Source organism: Carcharodon carcharias, chromosome 7 (assembly GCF_017639515.1).
Source record: "Carcharodon carcharias isolate sCarCar2 chromosome 7, sCarCar2.pri, whole genome shotgun sequence".
NCBI classification, from domain to species: domain Eukaryota; kingdom Metazoa; phylum Chordata; class Chondrichthyes; order Lamniformes; family Lamnidae; genus Carcharodon; species Carcharodon carcharias.
This window is the reverse complement of record NC_054473.1, coordinates 67,815,153-67,835,545: the sequence shown is the minus strand read 5'-3', so window position 1 is coordinate 67,835,545 and position 20,393 is coordinate 67,815,153. Positions and strand designations below refer to the sequence as shown.

The 20,393-nt window shown below is 41.9% G+C and overlaps 1 protein-coding gene across 5 annotated transcripts in view; it reads right to left on the bottom strand.

The window, feature by feature from the left end:
• The window catches only part of LOC121279656 (acylamino-acid-releasing enzyme-like), a 63,357-nt gene that overhangs the window by 16,333 nt on the left and 26,631 nt on the right, over window positions 1-20,393 (bottom strand). For 4 of the 5 annotated variants that reach the window (XM_041190868.1, XM_041190869.1, XM_041190866.1 and 1 more), the window contains 9 exons: window positions 18,325-18,365; window positions 17,789-17,910; window positions 16,463-16,523; window positions 11,673-11,770; window positions 9,583-9,634; window positions 7,369-7,457; window positions 6,215-6,353; window positions 5,061-5,141; window positions 2,253-2,333 (listed from right to left, as the gene is read on the bottom strand). In XM_041190868.1, the coding sequence (XP_041046802.1) occupies window positions 2,253-2,333; window positions 5,061-5,141; window positions 6,215-6,353; window positions 7,369-7,457; window positions 9,583-9,634; window positions 11,673-11,770; window positions 16,463-16,523; window positions 17,789-17,910; window positions 18,325-18,365 (764 nt within the window). The remainder of the gene's footprint in view (window positions 1-2,252; window positions 2,334-5,060; window positions 5,142-6,214; window positions 6,354-7,368; window positions 7,458-9,582; window positions 9,635-11,672; window positions 11,771-16,462; window positions 16,524-17,788; window positions 17,911-18,324; window positions 18,366-20,393) is intronic. The other variant, XM_041190870.1, reaches the window with a different exon arrangement.

The following is a 20,393-nucleotide window of genomic DNA, read 5'->3' as shown; positions in this document are numbered from 1 at the left end:
CCCTACATGAAACCTCATCCTGCCAGTGGATGAGGTTTCATGTTTTTTCTAGTTGCCGCTGGGGTTCCTGGCCTGCCTGCCAACCTTAAAGTTGGACGAGCAGGTCTTTTAATTACTTAATTGATCCTGTCAATGGCCTCAATTGGCCACTGACAGTTCGGCGGGTGTGCAGCTGAATTTGCTACACCCCCCACCTTCCTGAAAATTTAAATGGGGCAGGTGATGTCAGGAGTTCCGCCCGATGTCATCCTGCGTCGGCGAATGGGCCCCGCCCCTGCCTCCGCTCACCAATGGTAAAATCCTGCCCAAGATGTGCGGTGATAAAGCCTCAGCAGATTATGAGGTAGCTGAAAATTAGTTGATGAGTTCCCCAAGTTAATCGCTGATGAAAACCTTTCAGCTGAACAAATCTATAATGCCGATGAAAAATTCCTATTTTGGCATTACATATCAAGGAAAACTTTAGCAACAACTGATGAGGTGGCACCAACACATGTAAAAGACACAAAAGATAGGCTTACTGTGCCTGGTTTTGCTAATGCAGCTGGGGCATATAAGTGTAAGCATCGGAAAAAGCCAGCGTCCAAGATGTTTCAAGGAGGTAAAAATATTTCCAGGTCATTATTATGCTAACTAGAGAGCATGGATAACCAGGCAAATTTGTTTAGATTAGTTTAAGACGTACTTTGTTCCTGAGGCTTACGCTCATTGTCAGTCAGTTGGGCTTGATGAAAAGTGTAAGGTATTGTTGTTATTTGACAATTGCTCAGCACATCCTTACGCTGAACTTCTCATGAAAGACACTGTGGCCAAATATTTACCCCAGAACATAAAATGACTTGATCCTTCGCTGTATCAATGATGTTAAGGTCCATGTAAGTATAAAGGCAAAATGATGAGGCAAATGCCTAGTACTGTGAATCGAGACCTGTGGACAGAAAGGTTCCAAAAATAATTTTTAGTGAAGGATGCCATCTGGTCTGCGGCACATGCGTGAAATCAAGAGACTAAAGACACCATGACTAAACCTTGGCACAACTTGTAACCGGCAACTATGTTTGATGCTGATGAAGATGCTGCTGCTGATTTTAAGGATTTCACATGTCTAATGAGAAAGAAATGATTTCTGAAGTGTTAGAGCATGCGAAAGGGTTGTCTTCTCAAGCTATGCAATCATTGAATGAAATATGAAATCAAAGAGCTTATGAACATAGACAACGATGCTCCAGTCATTCACACACTTATGGTGAAATTGTAGAAATAGTTTTACATCCAGATGAACAATTAAAAACAGTGAGAATGACGATGATGACACTGGTGATCAAGCAGGGAAAGTCGATAGATAAATGTATAAATATGCATGAAGATTTAATTAATGCTCTAGCTTCAAATTGGAACAAGAGATAATGTGGGTTTACAAGATTTTAGAGAAGCCACTCATAGAGAAGCCAAGGTTTAAGAAGCTGATCTCTTTAATAAAGCATCCCAGCAGAGTACTATTGACTTGACTTCAACTGCCACTTCAAATACAATTTCCTGGTTTGGAAAATCCTATTGCTGGCCTGTCATCAACCCCAGACATCTCAGCTGAGCCCTCTCCCTCAACAGCTCTCTCAAGCTCAACCTTCAGTGAGATGTAAAGGACTCAGTGTTCATTTTTGTGCATCTTACTTTGAAAGAGGATCACAGGAAGAATATTTAGTATATACAAAACACATTTTCTTTCAAACTTTATGTATACATTATTATGCATTCTTTCTCATACTTTATTAAAATATATTGTTTGTTCTTTTTCAAACTGTATGTAAACGTTTGATTATTTTTCATGCATTTCTTACTCATTGAATTTGGCCGAGGATAAGCTACCTGACTTTATTGTCCAAAACCCGGGAAAATCCAAAATCCGACATGGTCTCAGTTCCGAGGGTGTCGGATTTTGCACATCCAATCTGTACATGGGAATCATCCTGGAGAGCAAAGATAAACCCCCAATTGCAATGTCCTCAGAGCCCCTAAAGCAAAAAAGGAAAAATAAACCAGGCTTCCCACTTGTGACTCACTGACTGGTCCCTTTTGTGCGTTTGCTGATTGAAGACAAGGCTGAATTCAGCTGTACAGCCCCAGGGATCGAATTATTTTTTGGGTAACGTACTAATTTACGCTTGGCTAATGCAAAACCACACCCATAGTGGATACAAAATGGAGTAGGGAGGGAAATTGTCAAAAACAGAATTACCAAATCTGGTACTAACCGAGCAGCACTGCGTATCCCAGCTTACAAAGTGCAACAGGCAGCAACATCCAACTGACAACAAAGATCGAGTTAGGTCCCCCTGCAGAATGAAGCAAATAGACTGAGAGAGCTGGCATTAAAATGTATGTTAACATGGCTGAGTGGGCTACTGACACGAGAATAAACCTGCAGCTCCTTTCCATTTCTCCTTTTGGCTTGTCTACAAATGGATAGTCACTGCACCCCAAATAGCAAACAATTGTGCGAAATGCGAAGTCAAAATCCCATACAAAAAATATTCTTGAGGAAAGATTTCACAAGGCTCTTTTAGAACTGTCCAGTACAGCATGCATATACAATTCTTGGTTTGCTCATTATTTGCTAAAAATGACAATTGTAAAATAGGCAATGCCATATTATATACGCTTTACATCTATTTTCCTGCTAAACTGAATGAATGAGAAAAATGTATCTCATGGTGACAGCTATAAAGTCCACACTAATTTCTGTAATATTTCTCCTGCCGTGAGGAGAGTGGAATTGACCCTGTTTGTTCCAGCAGTACAAAGATAAACTATTTTATCTTTGTTTAGGCTTTCAATGTCCGCAGAGGCAAAGTATCAAAAAATGTCCCCTTCCTTATGAGAGGGGACAAGGAGAAAACAAGAGGGTGACTAAAAACATTAAAAAGTGATAATGTGACTTAACTGAACACAATGTAAAACCACAGGTCAGAGGGATGCAAAAAGAGGGGTGCTAAAAGCTGAACAGTTAGAAGAGCTGTTTCAAAATGAAAGGATATTTAACTAAAATCTTCATTTAATTGATGCAATTTAGTTGAATAATCTCATTGGATCAAATAAGCAGTGCAAGCAAGGGATTCTACCTTGGACATCAATGGTAAAAGTGTTCATTATAAGCAGGGGTGAAAACATTGGTCAATAATGTACATTGAGGAAACTTATATTTTAGGTAAATCCTCACGAATGACAAATGCCTGGAAGCATGATCCAACAACATGAGTTCAAATCCTACCACAGCAGCTGGAAAATTTAAATTCAATTGATTAATAAATATGGCATAAAAAGCCAGCATTAGTAACGATGACAATATAATTACTGCATTCTCGTAAAAACCCAGATGTTTCACTGATATCCTTTAGGGAATGAAACTTGATGTCCTTACTTGCATTGTAGCCAAATTTGCTGATGATACAAAGGTACGTAGGAAAGCGTGGGAGGAGGATACAAATAGTCTGCAAAGGAATATAGGTAGGTTAAGAGGGTGGACAAAAATTTGGCAAATGGAGTATAATGTGGGAAAATGCAATTTTGTCCACTTTAGGAAGAATAGAAAAACAGAATATTGTTTAAATGGAGAGAGGCTGCTGAATATTGCAATATAGGGGGAACTGGGTATCCTCCCATATGAATAACAAACAGTTAGCATGCAGGTACAGCAAGTAATTAGCTAGTTATGTGGAATATTGGCCTTTATTGCAACAGGGATGGAGTATATATGTAGAGGAGTCTTGCTACAACTGTACGGAAAATTGCTGAGGCTACACCTAGAGTACTGTGTACTGGTTTGGTCTTACTTAAGGGGGGATTATACTTGCATTGGAAGCAGTTCAGAGAAGGTTCATTTGGCAGATTCTGGAATTAAGAGATTGTTTTATAAGTAAAGGTTTAGGAGGTTGGGCCTTTAAGACGTGATCTTATTGAAACTTATTCTGAGGGGCTTCATTGGGTAGATGCTGAGAAGATGTTTCCCTTCATGGGGGAATGTCGAACTAGGGGCACAGTTTAAAAATAAGGGTCTGCCCATTTCAGACTTAGATCAGAAGGAATTCCTTCTCTCAGAGGTCGTTTCTTATTGGAGTTCTCTTCCACAGAAAGCAGTGTAGACTAGGTCACTGAATATACTCAAGGCAGAGTTAGATAGACAGATATTTGATCTACAACAGTTATCGGGGGCAGGCAACAAAGTGAAATTAAGACTCCAGTCAGGTCAACTATGATCTTATTGAATGGCGGAGGCAGCAAGATCTACTCCTGCTCCTTTTTCTTATGATCTTACTCAGTCTGGCCTGAATGCATTTGACTCTTTACTCTCTGAAATGGCCTAGCAAGCCACTTGGTCGTCAAGAAGGAGGCTCACCTCCACCTTCGCAAGGACCATTAATGCTAAAGAATGGCCCATAAATACTAGCTTTACCTTGCCAATGATGCCCATATCCCGTGAATGAATTAAGTAAAATCTTTACTTTTCTGAGAGCCAACAGACAAGTCCAACAACTCTCCTATAGTTTAAATATTCCCACATTTAAAAATTAATAAAATCTGTATTGCTTCTCATAATCTTTAATCTTCAGGCTTAATTTAAATGGAGGAAGAACTTCAGGGACGGAACATGAGGCAGATGATCCTTCCAGGTACAATCTACCTTATTATGAGGAAGTTCTACAAGGTTTCTTCCCATCACCCAAAGAGCAGCCCTTCATACAATTCTAAATTATTGGAATGTCGTAAGTACATACAGTTCAAACAAAAGTTTACACATGGACTTTAAAGATTCTCCAGCTCTCTCCACCTGCATCCACCTTGTGGATATTTTCTAAATCAAAATCTCTTTTCATTTAAATTTTCCTCCTCCTGGTAGATACCAGTGTGTTTAATTTTACCCTGATTCTTCTAAAGTCACTTTTTCTGTGGAATATCTGTTTTAACCAAGAAACAAATGTAAACAGGACACAGTTCAACATTTTACTCCTGTTTCCTTTCATGCACATTTTCCAGAGCAAAGTGCGGCATGTGCTTCTACTCACCATGTGGAATTACAACAAGTGGAGGTTTGACTTCCTTTTCATGACCAGGTATGAGTAAGATACTTTCAAATTGCAGGCCAGCTATCAGCAAATCGAGAAGGAAAAAACAGTTAAAATAAAACAAAATAACATGGATGTTATGAAATAATTCTGAGCTCATTTCTAGGTGACTCTTGGTGTCCCACATCTCCTTATTCCTCAAATTAAAAACAATTTGACTGTGAGCACAATATGGGAAGTCACAATGGATCTTTTGTGATGGTGGGAAGTAAATCAGGGTCTAACTGTGCACATTAACCAGTTTGACATTCCAACATAAGCAAATCATGATTGCGCCAGATAAAAGGATCTAGGCAAATTCTTGCATGACAGAGCTCAATCTCAATCTTTCATCCTTTTAAAAAAAAAATATTGATGGGATGCGGACATCACTGACAAGGTCAGCATTTATTGTCCATTCCTAATTGCCCTTAAGAAGGTGGTGGTGAGCCGCCTTCTTTAAAAACTGTAGTCCATGTGGTGTAGGTACACCCATAGTGCTTTTAGGGAGGGAGTTCCAGGACAATAAAGGAACAGCAATATAGTTCCAAGTTACTGGTGTTACTCCTTTACCCTATTAGCAATCAAGACCAGAATATGAAATAATAAAAACAATATGAAACTGAGTAAGAGCTGTCTCCTGATGGCCTAGTAAGTAATGGCTCATTTGGTGTCGTATTATGCCAAACAAACTAGATGTTTCTGGGAACTTCTTGCTAATTATCTAGTGAGCCCTGCTGTTATGTACATGTATGAAGGTTGGGAGAACATGGGATCAAGCTTGGCTGTGACACCTTCCACAATCAAATAACCCACTAATGTTTGGGCCATCATATAAATATTGTCCTAACTTCACAAGTACAAACATTTAGGAATTAATTATGTGGAGAAAAACAGCTCCGAGCAATTTATGCACGGGTGTGAAATTGGCACGTGAGGCAATTTAAAACACAGCAACTTGGAAAAATGTCAAGTTTTTCATGAAATAAGGTTATGGGTAGCTGTGAGCAGGCACCGATAATCGAGGGATAAAAAAGAATCATTAATAGAAATATAAATAACCTCAGATTTAGGGTCTGCCAGAATGGCAATGCAAATGGTCCCAAGCTACTTACGGAATTTAGGATTCGCCTGTTCAAATGGAGGTGTAAAAGTCAGGATTTTCCAGTCTATTTCGGGCAATGGTTCCGCTTCATCTAGCGCCACCCAAGCGATCCCTTGTTCTTTGCCTGCAGCTGGCAGGAAACCTACTTTCTATAGAACCAAAATAGCTTTTACGCAACTTAGCAATTATGGTCAGTTATGTCCTGTCAAAAGTGTGTGGTTAGGGCTTTGGCGTGTGCTGTGTTGAGTTAGCAGGTGAAGGTCAAGTTAATGGGGAGGAAACCATTCTCTGTAGTGTCGGACCTTTGATGCTTCGATACCGACTCACTCAACTTCTGCAGAGCTCAATAATTATTCATGCCATGCAGTGAAGTTAAAGAGGCTAAGCAATGCATGGTAGAGCATTTTGCAAAGCATTTTGTGTACAGGGGCACATGATATTGTCATCGGTAATGCACCTTTTTCATTGTCTCAACAACTGTGACTTCTTTTTAACTGAAAACACATTCAAAAGTTTACATTGCAGGAGCATGTTGGCTAATGATGGACTTGCTTCTTTGAAGTAAATGTGAGTATGGCGATACAAAAATAAAAGTTTCTTGTGCAGACTTGGGATGCGACATAATGAGATTCTCACCATTGTAGCAAACATCATGTGGCATTGGTGTCTGGAACCAAATTACTGGAGTTGGGCAACCTCTCGAAATGTTTTGTATCCTTTTCATTGAACCTTTGGACTCAAGGTGAGGTCTGTTAGTGCTGAGGACTGGAAAAAGCTCAGGTACAGCACAAGAAAGATGTAAAAGTGAGCCTCAGCTTAATCTTGGGCTGCCATCTGTCAGCACATAAGGAAAATTGTGCTAGTGCAGGTGCATTACTGAGCTTATTTGTCTAATATGAACATTCAAAATTCACAAGTGCCACAAACTGGGATAAAAAAAAAATCAATAAAACACTGCACAGCGAGTTTTGATATTATTTGGCTAATAAATAATAAAGTTGAATATTTAAAAATGTATACTTGGTTAATATTGTCAGACTCTTTATTACCCCATACCTAGGTGCTTTCTGTAGTTACACTTGTGATAAGTATTATATTTCAACTTTCATACCATCTTTAAAACATAAATAGTTTGGGTCCAATTTAACCCAAAAGCCTCCTTACCAAAGCGGGCGGACAGTTAGGGGACGAACAGCTGACCACCATCAGGTCTTGGTGAATGTCCAACAGCGTCCAGCTCCCAGCCTCTGAATCTGTAGTACACAAAACAATGTTCCGGGTATTCATTGGAAAGATATCAGACTCAGCAGCATGCATGGTTTAACTCAAGAATTGTTATGGACAAAAGCAAATGGAGCTCTGTAAACATTCAGAATTTTTCTATGTCTGCACCAATTGAATTCGGAAGATTGCTGCAACCAAAGACTGAACAACACTTCAAATGGGGTTTCCGTCCTGGAGTTGAAAACCTAAGACTTGATCAAGAGTTAGCTCAGTTACGTGACTGGGGAAAATGCAGGTTTTTTTTGGGACGGGCCAAATGTGTCTGTCTAATTATTCAGACGACTGGTGTGATCTCAGTGCTAAGGTTAAATCCTTCTTTTTAAACCATAGAGCCTGGGGTGAGAAGACTGCATTGAACAAATGATAACCTTTCCAGGCTCAGAAGAAACACAACAGGTGACATTAAGACTGTACCACTACTGCCTTGAAGCTTGCCAGCCCCATCTCTTGAACAATTCTCTGTAGGCCTATGCTGCTCAGCATGCACACTTGCTTAAAAAAAACAATCAACTATTGTAATTCTTTCACAGGATGTGGGCTTCGCTGGCTAGGCCAACATTTATTGCCCATTCCTGATTGCCGTTGAGAAGGTGGTGGTGAGTTGCCTTCTTGACTCTGTCATGAAGCTACTAATGTATATATTATTGGAAAATATTTTTGTTTCAAAATAAAAGTTGAGTCTGTGGGTGTGTCTTCACTGGATTAAAGCCAGCTAGTCTGGGTGCCTTGATGTGTACTAGTTTTGATATGTAAGAGAAATAGAGTATATTTATATTTTTTGAATCGAGCATTCAAGAAGTGGGGTGAAATCTGACACCTAGCTAGCGGACACCAAGCAATATATTTATATTACTAATAAAATTGGTACGATTAAAAGGGGTTTATTGATAAAAGGTGGAGTTCAAAGAAGCTGGTGATACAATAAGAATTTACATTCAATGAGAAGTGCTAGGTATAACTTCAGCAGTATTGTGTGTGCAGAGCTGAGGCAACGTAAGATCAAAAGGCAGCTGCAAGCCTCCAGCTGTCTCCACAGGAACCAAAGTGAAAAGAACCTCATTTTGAATTCGTAAGGTGAAAATGCTTCGCCTGGTGTCTGGTTAAGTCTATGGATTGCTGTTGCCTTAATGGAGATTAGTTTGAGAATTTGTTAAAAGTTATGATAGTAGTAATTTGTAGCCGTGTATATATATTTTAACCCCTGCAAATTAATAAAATGTTTCATTTAGTTTAGTGTAAAGTCTTAAGAACTGGTGATCTGATTCCTGAATTTAGAGTCGCATCTCAAACATAACACTTAAAATTATAGATTAAGTGGTTTGCTTAAAGTTTCCCTCTGGGATTTTTAAATAACTCAGCTTTACCAACTGCTCAGTCATAACAAATCACTGCAGTCCACGTGGTATAGGTTCACTCACAGTGCCATTAGGGAGGGAGTTCAAGATTTTTGACCCAGCCACAGTGAAGGAATGGAAGGGAGAAGAAACTGATTCTTGAGAGTGTTGATGATAGGATTGTAATGTATGCAACAAGTTATCTTACATTTTAACAGCTTTTGTTTAAAATTGGTTTAAGATGGTTTTGTAGAGCACGATTAATGTTGAAGCAATCAACATTGTCCAGTGGGCAAGCTGTGATATTTGTTACATGCTTCCAAAGTTGCATTTTAAATCATACACTGATGCAGTCTGCTGTTGGATCAGAAGATGACTGCAAAATAATCCTAAACTATGTACTTTAAAAAAAAATCTGTGCTGTGATGTTCAAAATTTGATAAATCATTTCTATGTTATAATGTATGGACCTGTCAATCTGCAGCTTTTATTTATAAAAGGAACTGGAATTAAGGTCGACATTTGAGGTGGCAGCGCCCATTTTTGTTGCATAAGGTACTTTTGCCAGCTTGGAATGTTTACATCCTATTTCTTCTTTTAAGCAGCAGACTGTGACTGAAAAGGGATAGTGAGAAGCGTATTGTGGAGATAAGATCAGCGGCATGTAAAAGACAAGGCTTGTATCATGAAATTTTCCTCCAAATAACTCTAGATGTATGTGGGGATGCAATGGAAGATAAAAGGGAAAGGCAATGCTTACCAGTAATGAGTGATGTCACAATTCCTGTTGCACTGTTTACAATGATTAGGTCCTGAGAATGTAAGGCACAAACACAGATCAGCATTAGGGATTAAGCCATGTTCATTGAATATGTGAATATTCTCTTCATCATGCGTTAGTTCAAATAATGAAATATTTTTCACATCTTAGTCAAGACAGCATTTAGGAGCAATTCAATTTTCACCAGTACCCCTGGGCTAGTGAGGATGGAAAAGAAAAATGTAGCTCATATTCCCACTTTAGATGACATGTCTGGAAAGTACCATATATAGATGCTGGGTGAGAACAGAATCAAACTTGGTTATGATGCTCTCCATAAAGCAATAGCTATCAGTCACTCATTGTTAGGGCTCACATATAAAGATTAGCCATTTGTATGAGGAATGAGATTGTTGGTTGCAACAACAGAATAATATCCGCCCCTATTCCTCCAATGTCTAGCAAGAAGATCATGAATTGTTCTGTGATTCAGCCCATGACTGAGCACATTCTCCAGATGATTCAAGCGTGATGGTGAAGTCAAAAGTGACATAGCTCCAGTGTATGATCCCACAAGGCCTAATTCTGAAATAAAATCCACATTGTGAAGCTGGCGTATTATTCATGCCAGTTGTTAGACCCAGAATGCTGACACAATTCAACCAAAGTGAAGTGAAATAAAAAATCAAATTAATGCATACATTCATTAAATTGAATAAATATAAATTTGAATTGTGCTGCTTTTAATCAACATTTGATTATAGAGTGTTTTTTTTTAAATGGAACAGTTGCTCAAAATTCAATCTCCATGCACTTGCTTAATTGGAATGATTAAACAAAGGGTACAATTTTACTCAACCACAACTTATATTTGGGTTATGCCTTTAATGTAATAAAATGTCCCTAGGAGCATTACAAAACAAAATATGATGCCATGCCACATAAGGAGATATTAGGTTGGATGACCAAATGTTTGGTCAAAGTGGTAGGTTTTAAGTGGTCTCCTCAAGGAAGAAAGAGAGGCAAGAGAGGTGTAGGGAGGGTATTCCAGAGCTCAGGACCTAGGTGACCATTGTCTTCAGTTGCCAATTTGTTGAGCAATCAAAGTCAGGGATGCTCAAGAGGCCAGAACTAGATGAGCATAGATACGGAGGATTTTGAGGTCGGAGAAGATTATAAAGATAGGGAGGGGTGAGGCCAAGGGGAGATTTTATAACAAGGGTGAGAATTTTCGAATCAAGGCATTGCTTGACCAGAAGCTAATGTAGGTCAGCAAGCACAGGGTGATAGGTGCATGGGACTTGGTGTGAGTTAGGACATGAGAAGCAAAATTTTAAATGACCTTAAGCTTATGGAAGGTGGAAAGTGGGAGGCCAGGAGTGCATTGGAATAGTTCATTCTCAAAGTAATAAAGGCATGAATAAGGGTTTGATCTGGGGGAGGGGCAAAGTTATAAAATGGAAATATGCGGTCTTAGTTAGGGTGGGAGTATTTGGTCAGAAGCTCATTTCGAGGTTAAATATGGGTCATCCAGGTTGAATAACGCCATGTTAAGTCTCAGACAGTTGTCAGAGAGAGGGGTGGAGTGTACCTGGAATATGGAAATTGCAGCGGGCACCGAAAACAATGGCTTCAGTCTTCCCAATTTTTCGTTGGAAGAAATTTGTTCATCCAGTACTAGATGTCAGATTAGCAATCTGATAATTTAGCAATATTGGAGGAGTTGACAGAGGTGGTGGTGAATTGGAGCTGGGTGTCGTCAACGATATGTGAAAACTGACCCTGTGCTTTCTTTCGGATGATGTCACCAATAATGAATACTCACCAAACATTGTTCACATTAAGAGTAGTGTGGAATTTGCCAATGCACTTGGGCACATTATTCAATTTTCTCTCAGTATTGTACTGCTAATTTATCTATTTTTCCTCATTTTTTACTATCCTCTTCAGAAGCTGCGAAACCTTGTTGACATACAGGAAGCATTATCTGGAGCCTTCTGGTCTGCATGAGTATCACAACATGCATGGCCTCCCTCTGTCTGCAATTATGAACATGACTCTGTGGTCCCTTTCCGCCAGGTCCTAGTTACCTTTCTGCTTCTTTGGGCTGTGTCAATTATGACTCTTTGGCTGTCACTTGCCCAGCAGTTCAGTGCTAGCTCCGAGGAGTAAATGCCAGTAAATCCATCTGAAACATATTAATGGCTATCATTAAACAAAAATTATACCTCATAGCACCATCAACTTGAATTTGTGTCCTACAGTTCCCAATGTTCAGTGGGTGACTATTTCCTCTATGTAACAGATTTATAGATTTGTTCTATATAAATGGGTTTAGGATTTTGTTACACATAGGGCAGAATTTTCCCGTTGGCGTGCAGGGGCGGGCCCCGCATACCCATGCGTAAAATGACGTGCGATGACGACGTATGAGCGTCCCGACGTCACTGCACGCCATCGCGATATTTGGGAAGGTGGGCGCACTTTAAGTTCAGATGCACACCCACCATCAATTAATTGGCCAGTAAAGGCCCTTGAGGCAGCAATTGATCTCGATTTTTGGCAGCCCGTACGATCTTCAGGACGTTGTAGGACGCAGGTGGGTAGGAGACATTCATATCCCGCCCGTGGATGAGGTTTATAACAGGGGCGAGTGGGGTCGCGAATGTGATGTTTGAGGTACTTAAGTGTGAAAGTAACTTTGTGTGAGCAGGAAGCCTTCAAAACTCATACCAGCTGCTAGGACAGGAGTAAAAGCCTTGGTTAGGACTCTACAGTAAAGATCAACTCTGAGGCCTGCAGCTTTCAGGAAGCCTTCCCTTAGCCTGGGAATGGGAGTTGTGCCTCCATTGGAGGCACCTCCTCTGAGGAGGGAAGGCCAGAAGGGGGAGGAGGCCACATTCAGCCTCCAGGGGAGCCACCTTTAGGAGGAGAGGCACAGGTACAAGGGGTGCAGCGCCAAGAGGAAGTGTAAGGCAGAAGGGGCCACAGAAGACACTAATATCCTGCTGCCAGGGTTTACAGGTGGTAATGCAGCTACCTCAATATGTCTGAGGTCCAGTGCTTAAGGAGGCTCCATCTCTCAAGAGAGACAGTCACCTCCATCTGTCAGATGGTAGGCCCTGAGATCTCCACAAACTGTGTGGGTGGGCACCCCATTCCAGTGGCTCTAAAGGTCACAGCTGCCCTCAACTTCTATGCCTCCAACTCTTTTCAGGGCTTGGTGGGTGATCTCTGCGGTGTTTTCCAATCAGCTGTCCACACTTGTGTCAAGCAGGCGACAGACACTCTTACAGGCATACATTGACTTTCATCCACTTCTGCTGGGACCAGGCCAGCCAGACACAGTGGAGCCCTTATGGAGGTTTCCCTTGCGTGCAGGGTGCAATAGAATGCACACATGGGGCCACCAAGGTGCCAGCAGGTGAGCCGGGTACCCTCATCAACAGGAAGGGCTTCCGCTCCATGAGCGTGCAGATAGTGTGTGATCACAGGATGCTGATTCTACAAGTCTGTGCAAGGTACCCAGGCAGCTCCCACGACATTTACATACTCAGACACTCCCAGCTGCCAGGACTCTTCAGTGCTCCAGCCCGGCTGGATGGATGGCTGCTGGGTGACAAGGGCTATCCCCTCAGAAGGTGGCTCATGATGCCTCTCCGCCATCCAAGAACAGAGGCTGAGCAGCGGAGCCACGCCTCCAAAAGGGATTCGGAAGATGCGCCTCTGATGCCTGGACCGCTCAGGGGGGTGTACTCCAATCCCCCCCAGATCGTGTGTCACTGATAGTGGTTGTATGCTGCACTCTCCACAATCTGCACTGGAAAAGGGCGACACAGTGGATGAGGAAGACATAGATGCAGTTGCTCCGGATGCACAGGATGAGTCCAGCAATGAGACCAAGGATGAGCACGCACGGGAGAATGCTGAGGGGATAGACACTGACCTGGGCATACTCCAAAGAGGCAGGGACACCCAGGAGGCTTTAATCCAAAGAACCTTCAGCTAGCACACCACAGATGGATCTTCAACACACACCAAGGCTGCAGGCTCCACACTCGATTTCTGAGGTGCCTTAAATTTACGCTTATGGGTGCTACTTCTAGGTGCTATCCCCTCGCTGGCACTGGCATCTGAGACAGCCTGCTCACTGTGCTGTCCACTTGGCCTCGATGACCTTGGTGGACGTTCTCTGGCCTGCAGAGCATTTGATGGCCCTGCCTGGGAGGGAGTGGCAGGTTCCACAGCTGGCTTATTCCCAGTCGCCGTAGCCTCATCAAATGCCATGGACACTGGCAGAGGGGCAGAGGAGCTGCTGCCCTCATCTGGAGCGCCTTGAGAGGAGCCCACAGAGCCGACAGACAGCTGCTGCTCCGACATGAGGTCACTTCGGACTCCTTGCTCACCATTGATGGACAGGCACCGAGATGGGATACTTGATGCTCAAACCATATCCCACATTGGCACTGACCAGCTGTGGCCAATGCTCTGCGAGGGATTGCAGGTCCGAGCGCAACCTCAGGAGGACCTGATTGTTCTCCTGGAGGAGCCTCTCCATGAAAGTCACCACTCTCTCCATGGAGGAAGCATGGCGCTCAGCTGTGAGGCTCATTGCATCACTGATGCTCTGCGTGGATTCCTCCAGCACGGGCACCATGCCACACATTGCCTCATGTATCTCTGCCATATTGTTCCGCATACCCTGCTGCATTTCCAGCGTTCGCTGTCTCACAGACGACTCCAGAGGCACATCATCAGCCACTGACCGAGCATGTGCCTGGACCCCAGCAGTCCTCCGACTGCCGGCACCCTGGGCATACTCTGTCTCCACCTGTACCTCAAGCAAGTGTGAATTGCCCTCACCGCTGTGCCCCGGGCAACTAGCCAAATATCTAACTCCCACCGAGGTGCTAGTATCTGTGCTGGCACCTGCCTGGCTGAAATGGTGCAACGCTGGTGGGTGCACTTGCTCGGGGCTTTCAGGGGTGAGAGGTAGGCCCTCTGCCTCCTCCTCCCAGCCCTGCTCAGGTGACACTGAAAGGAAGAAAAAGGACATTTGATTAGTCACAGTCCAGACAATGTCAACTTGCATGCCACTCAGCCAGATCACTATGCGATCATCCTTCCATAATTAATGGTAAACCCATGTTGTTAAGTTCACTCACTGAGCGTTCAACAGTGCCATGGCTTCTGTGACACACATGGTGACCTGAGTGCTCGCCAAACATACCTCCTCATGGCACCCCTCGGGGCACGGCGATGAGGGCAATTCACACTTGCTTGAGGTACAGGTGGAGACAGAGTATGCCCAGGGTGCCGGCAGTCGGAGGACTGCTGGGGTCCAGGCACATGCTCGGTCAGTGGCTGATGATGTGCCTCTGGAGTCGTCTGTGAGACAGCGAACGCTGGAAATGCAGCAGGGTATGCAGGACGATCTGGCAGAGATAAATGAGGCAATGTGTGGCATGGTGCCCGTGTAATATTTTTGTGGTTCATCGTACAACAGCTTTTGTGGGTGCTTTCCATCAAGAATAATAAAAATGTTCAAGATATGTAGGAAAAACACAGCAACTTGTATCCAGCAGAAAAGAAGGACATATTTGTCCTAATGTATATTTAAAAAGTGAGATCGAGGAAGTCCAGAGAGCTATAGAACTAGGAGCCATAAATACAAAATAGTGACTAATAAATCCAATAATGGATTCAGGAACCACTTCTTTACCCAGAGAGTGGTTCGAATGTGGAATTCATTATCACAAGGATTAATTGAGGCGACTAGCGTAGATGTATTTAAGGGGAAGCTACATAAAGACACAAGAGAGAAAGGAATAGAAAGATTAGATGGTTTGTGCCGGCTGATGTGGGCCGGCTGGTTTTTATGGGCTGAATTTATTTTATGCATCTGCAATAACTAATCAGTGCAGCCTTGCTCGTCCAGGTGCTTTTATGAGTATACTAATTGACCAAACTCTTCTTCAGCTTTACAAGAAAAAGATAGGTCACAGTTGGCATCAGAGACTGGTGTGCAAGGAAAGACTAGCTGATTAGTCATTTATTCAAGTAAAACCAAATGTTAAATGTTACGTACATGTCGACAGATCTTTTTTCAAGAAAACAAAATTTTGGATTAAGTTATACAAGCAATTTCAGTCATGATGTGTTGAACTGCAGCAATCATGTGTAGACAAAGGTGACTTTGGATCAATGATTCCCAAAGTTCTCACCACTGGGATTTTCCTTGCACCATTTCTGGGTCTGTTGCATACTAATCGATGAAAGTTGATTGCCCTGATTAGTCTACAACTCCATTATTATATCAGGTGACGAGCAGAATAGGGGAAGGAGAACTAGATGGACCTTGGTCTTTTCTGGCTTGGAAATCACCACCTTCCAATGGTTTCAGCACTACCAGTTCAGAAATAAGAAGTCAGAAATAGAAAAAACTTAAATAGCAATTTAAATAAAACTTGGAAGTCTACTCTGCTTTAACTGATGCTGACTCAATGTGTAAATACATTTTTGGCACAATAATGATATCTGGCAGGGGCTGGGTTCATTCTCTAGTCTGTGTTATGTTGTCTGTGCTGAGTCAGGTAGCTGCAGGGACACCCTCATTCACCTATCGTGCTGTCAGGCTTGGGAGTGAAAAACATGCCATGGTTTCTGCTGCTGATCATTGTCCTGTGACTTCACCTGGAAAATGTGCATATGAAGCACAAACACCTTCCAGACTCACATGTGCACACTGGCACTTACAAGTACTGAGGGGCATCTGATACTTGTGGAACAGTATCACAGTACAACTTACAACTTCTTTAAAGAGAAAAGACGATTGCAAATTTTCAAAACAAAATAAAATGATAGACTTCTCATCACTCACCCACAATTGGATAATCCACAATCTTCACCACAGTTGATATTTCTTTATTGTCCAAGTTATACTGAAAAAAATACATGATCCATTACAAAAAGAAAAACTCCCTTCCTAACATCCCTGAGCATACCTACTGCAGATGGACTGCAACAGACAGATCAACGCCACCTTCTCTAGGGCAATTAGAGATGGGCAACAAATGCTGGCATTGCCAATGACACTTACATCCTAGGAATAAATTTTTAAAAAATCTCAGTTCTTGCGGTAGCTGTTCAATGCATATGCAGCATAGTTGAATTAATCAATGGCCCCAGTCATGTTGGGATTGGGTGAATGTCATTAAGGAAGTTTTAATATCAACAAGTCAGGAACTCATTTCAAAAATTTTCTTCTCCAATATTGAAAAATTACAACAGCTGGAAAGGGTCATTGTGAGTGTCTGAAATTCTTTGATTGGAAGGATCAAGTTCAACTCATTTAACTGGAGATCAGCAAAGACATCAATGGGAGAAACAAGGGATATGACATCTTGACTGGGAATTTGACTTTATGCCAAAAACTGACAAACAGTTAGAGATGCACCTGCAGCAAGTGCCTGGAGATGAAAGCCTTCAGCTCACTGGAAATTGGTCGTCGGACCTCATCTATACAATACCAGTGAACTACGGACACCAATTGCATGATCGGATGCGGTTCAGCTAGGGCCCTACAAAATTCACTGGCAGCAATACAGGCCTCCATGTAAATTGTTGGAGGAGAGGTGGGGGAAGGTTGGGGGTGGTAGGGGAAGGTTGGGGTGGTGGGGGAAGGTTAGGGGTGGTGGTGGGAGGGGGGGCAGCTGGTCACAAGGATGGCCAGTAGAAATTGCTAGGTGGCTGTAGAGCCAGGAGGAGAACCCTGTTCCACCTCTTTCACCTGTGTTGAACGAGAATGCATTTTTTCTCCATTTTAAGTATGTGGGAGATTTTTGAAGTTGTAGACGCTATATAGGGTGTTGACTTTCACAATTATTATAATTGTTGCAAGTTCAGGCAAAAATAAAGAGTCACTGGAAGCTTTAAGGCTCATAATTCCTGTGGCTGAATTCTACGGTAAAAGCATAGTGTTTGAAAAATTTTCCAATATAGTTTTTTTTTGAGTGATTATTACTGGCACCCGTCCATCTCAGGAGAAGATAGACTGTGCGCAGGGTGTTTGTCATTTTTGTATTTCCAGAATTAGAGGTGTAACATTAAATATCCAGATGCTTTCTGATACTTTAGAGAACTGTAGAAGATTTATTCATTCACAACATTCTTGGAATAAATTGGACACATCAAGGAAGATACGAACCAAGGACAGGTTGTAACACTGATGGTGGGTCTTAACATTGCCACCCTCCAGGTAAATAACATGACGCTGGTCAGGACTAAGGCGTGGGGAACGTACAGAGTTTACTCCTGAAGAAATCTGCACTGTAAAAAGTAAAGTCAGCAATGTCAGAATGTCTTCACAAACAGGATTACAATTCACTATGCCACAAAAGCAAGCCAATTTGCCAGGAATAAATGTGTCTAGATAATTTGGAGGGATTGTGGGTTTGTTGTTTGGGAGGCAGAATTAGTATTTGAAAGTGAGTCATACCGATTACTGGGTACATGTTAGTAAGTTTCACTGAACATACTTTGAATGGAACTGAATTACAAGGCATCCAATGTATAACTAAATGTAAATTACATAGCATGTACATAGAAGTGAGGGAGTTACACTAGGCCTATTCGGGTTCCTGGAATACTTTTTTTACGTGAAGGTAATCGCATTAAAATTGTCAAATTATTCATGGTCAACTGGACACGAAGTGCACAATGTGGCTGAGAAACATCACTTACGACATTCACTCCCCGTTAGGTCGACACAGTAAAGTGCTGATCTGACATGGAAACAGAAGCGTATGAGGTCATAAGACAAAATGGTAAATCAAGTGGCACATTAATAATAAAAAAAATAGATATAGATAGCAGTCTAATCCACCAATACACTGTATCATTGAGTTTGCACCCTCGAGTCTCTTACACACCATGGGTTTCCATCATGCATTACCACCCAGGCTGTTTTCACCATGGCATGTTATAGAACAGCATTGGTAGATTCCTGGAAGGCAGCTGACTGCCTTTCCTTTCAGTCAGATAATTGTACATGCTGCAGTAAGAAGCTGGGGAAGAAATACCATTCAAGTTTATTTTTCCTGTTGTATTTTCCTGTGTGCATAAAATGATGCACAAAGGTGATAATGTTGAAAGACTTACACCTGTTGATAACATTTAGGGGAGATCAGAGCTAATTTTGGCAACTATCAGACACATTAAAGAGCGGGCTTTCTGTCTCTAAACAACATTGAAAGTGCTGCTCTTCGGATTCAGCTTCCTTCCCACAGTTCTTCTGGTGTGTTTTTTGAGTCTGTCAAGAAATCAAGATGACAGATATCAGTGCTGGTGAATTAACCACTATTTCATTTCAGGCACTTGATGTCAGCATCAAGATTGTCAGGTCAGATATAGCACAGCCATCTACAAGATAAGGCTTCCTCTGATACAAAAGCAAAATACCACAGATGCGAGAAATCTGAAATAAAAACAGAAAATGCTAGAAATACTCTGCAAGTCTGGCTACATCTGTGGAGAAAGAAACCATCACCATACTGAAAGGTTAACTCTGTTCCTCTCAGTACAGATGCTGTCAGACCTGATTATTTTAGAACATTTTCTGCTTTTAAAGTGTCCTCTGCTCTGTCTTAGCAATGAATCCCCAACTAGATCTTAGACAAGCTTCCTTCAACAAAGATTTGGTATCTTTTCATTTCCCAAACTAGGCATCGCCATGGTATTTCAGGTTTAATTTGTTCTGTCTGTACATTCATCTTTGCAACTTTATTCATTGACTTTGTTGACTGAAAGCTAACTGTTGCTGACTCTCCTAAATTTGCTCAGGAGTAAACAACAACAATAGATAACAGTATTGCTAGACAGGTCCAGCATTGATGTTTTCTTTTTGCTTATTAGCTGTTTGTTAAACAGGAATTAATGGAAACATGCAAATTTACTCTGAATTTAGCTAATTTACACTACCCAAAAATTTTCTATAATTTTGCAGGGAGAGTTTGAGAGTTGAGTGAGCAAAACATGAGGTAGTTTCTGGTCAAGGAAGAATTTTTCTTCCTTTGCTGAAGATTTTGGAGAAGCAGCAGCTAGAACAAAATATGATCACAAATCTGGAAGTTTGGGGGATGTACCAGGAAGATTTGCAGAACTCAGTTAACTAAGCAGCTTGAGTACTGCCAACATGCCATCAAATTCTATCGCAATGAGGAACAGGAAACAAGGAGGCTACACTGACAGGGACATGACCTATAACTTGTATCAACTTCTGACCAAGACCAGCAACGAAAGGAAATTAGCCAGACAATATTCTCTGTAAAGTGAAAGTGTCTAGTACATTAAATTTTCAAGCCTCAGGAAGAGACAAGATTCAGACCATCATGTATGCAGTTCACCAATGGAATACATTATTCCTGTCTCTATGCAGGGTAGGGGGTGGACACCCACTCCATCGGTTTGGACCATGAGAAGGCTTTTGACAGATATGCACACCTTCTCTCTAAAATGGGGAGGGAATCAACAATTAGATCCAACAGCTCTCCTCAAATATCAGCAGTTTCAATGTGTGGGAACATGAAAGTTTTCCAGTCAAACCTGGAGTCAGACCGGGCTATTCTCTCTCCCGTGTTTTGTTTGTGTGCTGCATTGAACCTTTTACTCAGTCCATCAGGAAGGATGCATACATAAGAGGAGTGACCATCCCGGACAGTTGAGGCACTCAGGTCAAACCCTACCTGTACATGGGCAACATCACCATCTTCTGCTCAGATCCACTATCAGTGTGCAGACAGATGACCATCTGC